We start from the raw sequence: 6,537 nt of genomic DNA, 5'->3' as shown, positions 1-6,537 counted from the left end.
TTTAAATAAAATATGAAACATACCATGAACCTTCTTGTTATAATGTTTAAGTTGCGCCCCAAAGAAATATTCTTCTTCTGTAAAATAATGGAGAGGGAATCGGGATAGGGCAATAGCAAAACGATAGTTTTAAAGAGTATTTTAACTCCAGCAAGCTTTGCATCAATAGAAAGTCATATTACTTTGAATTGGAAAATTGTAAATATTTAACAATTCTGAATAAGACATGAGTTACTGTCAAATAACTGCCTAACCCTAGACCATTTCGCTACCAAATCATAGAATTAAAGTGCTTTTTTTCATACAAAATGTTGTTGTTGTTCCACATTATGTATTTGTACGGAGAAAAAAAAAGGAAATTATGGGACTACAGACGAAGCGTGTCGGAACAGCGTCATGACGTCATGCCGCACAGCGTGACGCGTGACGTGAGAAAAAGGATAAACAAAAAAGGAAGGAAGCCGTCGGCCATACAATCGCGGCAAAATCGGTTCAAAATTTTAGCCTGTGAGCTGCAGTTAGCCGCTACGTGCACCCTTTTGTTGTCCCACTAGGCAGCATTTGGTGTTAGCAATCATGGACGATGCAATCATATTTCGTATGAGTGCGTTTTCCGAGCAAGGAGGGAGGAAATACATGGAGGATGTTGTCGAGATCAGAATCGAATATGAGCCGACGTCGGCGGCTAGCGAAGACTACACAAAGTCACACGGACATGTGGGACAGGACAACGCGGAGAGCGACTTGCCAAAATCCAGCGAAAGCGAGCTGCAAGCGAAAAATGCGGTGACCGAGCCTGGCCCGGTTTCTGCGATGTGGGTTGAGAGCCTGTCTAGCAAGGACACCGGCGACCACGGCGCGCCGCTATCAGACGAAAAAGTCGAGGGGCGCCTTGTGGACACTCGGAGATCCGTGGCATTTTTCGCCGTGTTTGACGGTCACGGCGGCCGCGAAGCAGCCCATTTTGCCAGGGAACATTTGTGGGATTTATTAAAAAGACAGAGGGGCTTTTGGTCAAAGGATCATTCGGAAGTATGCGCGGCTCTCCGGAAAGGATTCATCGCCTGCCACCATGCAATGTGGAAACAACTACGTAAGCCTTGCCTTATATTTTGTTCATGTAGGCGGTCACGCCTTAAACATCACCCTACACTGTTTATGGAGGCAGGAGCTTATTCAGCTGAGCTGGTTATATGACATAATAAAAAAAACACCGATGCCACCTAGGTGTGTTTTAATGATTAGGGAACGTCCGCACACCGGCCAAGGGGGAGACCCAATACAGAACAGTCCAGAACAATGGGCAATAAAAATATGCACTCAATTGTTTACAATTATTATTATTAACCTATCTGTTTAATCAGATTTGTTTTGTTCTCTTCCTTTCTTTTGGTGTCGTTTTTGTCGTGTCCGATGTTTATATTTTCTGTTTATTTATGTATTTAACTTCAGGCAACTGAAAAGTATCTAATTACCTATTTTGACAACTTGGCACAACGGGGAAAAAAACGTACTCTAATTTGTTTTCCTCGTTTACTAAGTTAAATGTGCAAACAGTGCTTGGTGTTGTTGCAAATGCATTTTTTTTTTTTAATGTGCAGAAACCAATAAATATTAAGAAAAAAAAAAGATTAACCAAACAGCTAAATCATGGCAAACAGTGAACTCGGTGCGTGGAAGGTTTAGTCACTGCCAAAGTAGATGAAACAACATTAGTATTAGTGGTGACCCCCTTTCAAGTAAGCTTGAAATACCATCTGGGAGAAACCAAACGGCCAGTAACCATGCTCAGATTAGAGGTGTCCATGAGAATAGCATTCAGTCTTCTTAGTGTGAGTGTTCCTTGTGTCCCTCAATGAATGGAACAATTTCATGATCACTCCAGAGTTGTCTTATGCAGGTTTACCTGATAATCAGATTTTTCAAGGAAATTTCTGAATTGACTCCTGCTTCAAGCGATCATTAAAATGCATGAAACTATTGAGAATATTGACATTTGCATTGCAATGCACGTAAGAATAAGTTGTTTTCCCCTTTTGATTTTATTTGCAGCGGAATGGCCTAAAACAATAACAGGCCTGCCCAGTACGTCAGGCACCACAGCCAGTGTGATTGTGATCCGTGGTGTTCATATGTATGTTGCTCATGTGGGAGATTCAGCGGTAGTGGTTGGAGTGAAAGAAAATGAATCGGATATCACACTTCAAGCACTGGAAGTCACACAAGACCATAAACCTGAACTACCTAAAGAGAAGGAAAGAATCGAGCGATTGGGTGGAAGGTGAGTGGGGCAGGATGGTTTATTTTGCAGGATTCAATACTTTTTGTCATCTCACATAAGTACTAGCAGTTGTTTAATTCAGAAGGATTTCGATTTTTCTGGCGACAAATGCTTATTGGTCCCTGTGTGACATGCTGTTATTTACTTGACTGCAGTGTAATGAAGAAGTCCGGGGTGAACCGCGTTGTGTGGAAGAGACCCCGACTTACCCACAACGGGCCAGTGAGGAGAAGCACGGTCATCGACCAGATCCCTTTCTTGGCAGTGGCACGATCGCTTGGTAAAGGGACTCACCCCAAAAAATATCCCGCTTAACACTGCTACAGTTTATTTGACACGCTATGATGTTAATGACACATTTTATTCTCTGCTGAAAGGTGATTTATGGAGCTACGATTTCTACAGTGGAGAGTTTGTGGTGTCGCCAGAGCCCGATACCACAGTGATGACCCTCGACCCCAAACGACATCGCTACGTTATTCTTGGCAGTGACGGTTTATGGAACATGATGCCTCCGAAGAATGCCGTCAATATGTGTTATAGCCATGACAAAATGGTGGTGCGTAATTAATGAACATATCCTGTAGCATTTGTTAGCGTGCTAGCTTTTTTAACTGTAATTGCAATTTTGTTTTTGCTATTTAGGGGCCGAAAGGAATGTCTTGCGCCTGCCGGTTGGGATGCACCGCGCTACTCTTTTGGAAAGAGCGCATGCTTCGCGCTGACAACACAACAGTGATTGTACTGGCGCTGCAGGAGCGCGGTGGCCCTACTATCCCGACGCATCGAGACGAAATTATGGTGGATATGGCTCAAGGAATTGACCACATTCCCTTCCCGGGAACCCCTTATAATGTATATGAGGTTCCAAAGGTCAGTGAACTTAAGTTCGTCCAAACTGAACCACTGAGACAGGATTTGTTTCAAGAATATATTGTTGGTTTATTCTCCACCTTTCCCTGTGTCGCTTTTGAAAAAAAATTATCGATATGCTATTATGCTAGCTTCAGAGACACAAGTTCAAAGAAGACTTTCTCAGTGGAACAGTGGTTCATCGTACCATTCTTTTGTTTTCGGGGCCAACAGGCGGAGCGGGAGGATGGCATGTTTCATGAAGAAGATGAGATATATGGAGAAGAACATGAGGGATGGACATGCCTGGAGTGGTAGTCAGGTGAATGCTCATAAAACTGTGTCAAACTATCAGTGTCCAAGGTAGAGTAGCCAGTAGCATATGCACTATTTCTCATGAATCAAAAACAAATTGACCTTAAAGTTAGTTGACGTTTCCAATTAAAAATAGAAAAAATACTCATTCAACAGATTGGTATACTTAAAATTTCATCTTGAATTCCAAAATATTATTTCATTCAGTTTATGCTCAGAAAAATATGGTATGTTCTTAAGGTTTCCCTCCATCTCATTATTGAATTTAAAATCATAAGTTATTTGTATGGTATTATTTGAGTAATGGAATTCAATGTTTGGGTTTTTTTTTTCATCATGTTCTTGTTTTTACTGCCTTTTTCAGTGGCATGAAGCAAAGAATGCTTCCTGTCTACGTCCTAAGACTTTGGAGCAGGCATTTGGGACGTATGAGGCAGCTTTCCTTGCCAGCGTGTATGTCTTGCCTGACGTAGACTCCGCGGGAGCCCCGCTGTTCCCCCTTAGACAGGCCGCTGAATGTGTTTCAAAAGCAGGACTCAGCACTTCAGATGGACCGGACTTCTGAGTTGCTCTTCGGACGTTGCTCCTGACGCAAATAAAAGTTTGCCTCATAAAACTCCTCGCAGCAAAAGCGAACAATGGTGCGATATTCACAAGCGAGAGAGTGACAACACAGCCACAGTAACACCAGGCTTTCTTGTGTGTGTACTGAGTGGACAAGCCTCTTTGGACATATTTTGACTTTATTTGTATAGACATTTATTTGTAAATATATGGAAAACGATGAGATTTTCAATGTGCTTGCTTTTTATAATTTTATCATTTGGCTAAAGTCCCTGCCCCACCTTTAAATTTTAGTGTTTACGGATCTTGTAGATTATGTTCAATGTATGCTGTCTATTTTCATACTTAGACATGAATATAATGACAATAGTATATATCGACAGGATATTTTGATGGGTAAAAGTTTCACCAGTCATTTAGAAGGATTTTAATCTTTAAAAATCAAAGTCTATTATAGAATTATTGGGATTTTATCAATTTTTTTTATCTAATGTGTTCAGACCAGTCTTCAGCAGGACCCAAACATTCTGCTGCGGATATTTTAATTTTTCCCTCAGTACTGCAAAGCTATTTTTATGCCCCATGAGCCTCATGAATTGTGGGAGTGACTTCCGGGTGGGTTTTGCTGCTTAATTCATATTCCACAAACGCAATATTAATCTGAATACCGTGTTTCGACTTTTAGGGATTATAATCATTTAGAAAAGGAAAAAAGAGTCTTGGAAAGAAATCCAATTAAATTTGTCTTAACATGTTTGTGCTCTCCACCAGTGTCTCATCATCTTCCTCTATTGTTTTAATCGGTACATATAAGCTATTTAAACGATTTACACTCGGCTAATGAGATTCAATGACCTCTTGTGTACATTTGTAGGAGATTTGTGTCTTAATCCACCCCGATATGGTACTGTCTTAGAATGAGTACCCATTATTACATCAATTCCATCTTGATGTGGCAGCTGAATTGTTTTAGTTGATTCCGTTGCCTTTTTTGTTACATGAATTGTTGCCTTAGCACAAACAAGTTGGTGCTTTTCATACAAGGGATCAAGATGTGTAAGACGTTCCCTGATACTTTGACCTGTGGTTTATTTTATTTATCGTGCACCGTCAATTTTCCACACCAACGTCACAGAACATGAAATTTTAGGCTGTGACATGGAATCTACGACTACAGCTGCAGGCATTTTTGTTTCTTTTGTACAGTATGTCATTATGCAATAGGAGTTTGTACAGTACATTATTATGCAAAGTAACCGGATTTCCAGAAGTATGGCATGCTCAGATCAATTCTGTGTTCTGAAGTTTCCGGGACTAATGGATGTTAATGGACGTGCTGTGTTTTGACAATTGCAACACTTTTGTTTTCCTATCACCGCCACTTCTCAGGACTAACTGTGTGAGGTACATTCTTCGAAAGTGACTGGATATACACGATCTGTGTTGTAATAAAGTTTCCATTTTACAATTGGAGCTTTTGGGTTTGATGAGAGGGTTTCACTGCCTGACACTTGCAAAGATATTTTCTACCAGTAGATGGCAGCAATTGTTATGGAAATTAAAAAAAAAAAATCATCTTTAACAAAACGCCACTTTTTTTAGCTGAGCTTCACTGGCATCTCTTTTGTAGTGTTTTAGTGTACACTTCTACTACCCTCTCTTGATTAACACTAAATGGAATATTATATTTATATTGATCATATAGTGAGTTGAGCAATATTGCAACATATGTCTTGTATATGAAGGGGGTAAAAAATATACGTACATGCATTAACACTTTTAACCTTATGTTAATTAAAGGGGATGCAGGGTGCCACTTATGTGGTGTTATCTACTCATCCTATAAATTCATTGTTCTTTCACCGTCAGCCAAACCTGTGGGTTAAACAAAGCTGAAAATACTTAATCCGTTTTTAAAAATTGTTTTTACTGAAGCCACTGCCAAGTGGATCTGAGAGGTTCCAATCGATTGTTGGCTAAAAAGTAAGAAAACGCTATCTGCTGGTGTTTTCAAACCTTGCCTTAAAATGTTTTGAAATGTTTACCATTTATTTCCATTGCAAACATACGGACAAAGATTACAAAGATTGGTAGTGGTGTCTGGCCCTGAATATTTCATGCACTGTCAGCCCAACATCTGCTGACCTACCTCGCACGCAACTACCCACTCTTGCTGCATAAACTGTCACTCTCCATTAGCCGACACATCATCACCGGTGTCTCCCACTTGTCTCACGACTCTTCTGCTCGTATTCCTAACAAATATGCATCTACAGCAAACCGTGTGGGAGTTACTTTAACACTTAATGTTTTTTTGCATAACTTCATTCCCACCTGCTTTCAACTCCCACTCGCACTTTTCAACTCAACACGGATGTGCCGCTTTCCGTCTCGCCCGCATCCTTAGGCGGAGCCTTGGTTCTCCCCACGTCTGCTGTCCCCCTTCTGACAGTATCAGTGGTGTTTCAACAGGGTTTTAATGGTCTGTCGTCTGGTACACTGGGGAGGCTGTGGGGTAAGTACTA

The 6,537-nt window shown here is 40.8% G+C and overlaps 1 protein-coding gene across 1 annotated transcript; it reads left to right on the top strand.

The window, feature by feature from the left end:
- The first annotated feature begins 411 nt into the window (after nt 1-411).
- Nucleotides 412-5,485, top strand: LOC148385969 (protein phosphatase 1D-like). Its single transcript, XM_088399426.1, has 7 exons — nt 412-1,093; nt 2,053-2,281; nt 2,437-2,561; nt 2,659-2,840; nt 2,927-3,154; nt 3,368-3,455; nt 3,813-5,485. The coding sequence occupies exons 1-6, from the start codon at nt 577-579 to the stop codon at nt 3,449-3,451; spliced, it is 1,365 nt and encodes a 454-aa protein (XP_088255552.1). The 5' UTR covers nt 412-576; the 3' UTR covers nt 3,452-3,455; nt 3,813-5,485.
- The last annotated feature ends 1,052 nt before the right edge of the window (nt 5,486-6,537 follow it).

This window comes from Syngnathus floridae, chromosome 15, assembly GCF_059516105.1.
Source record: "Syngnathus floridae isolate MCC-2025c chromosome 15, RoL_Sflo_1.0, whole genome shotgun sequence".
NCBI classification, from domain to species: Eukaryota; Metazoa; Chordata; class Actinopteri; order Syngnathiformes; family Syngnathidae; genus Syngnathus; species Syngnathus floridae.
Note: the sequence above shows the minus strand (reverse complement) of the source record. Positions and strands in the feature narration are given on the sequence as shown.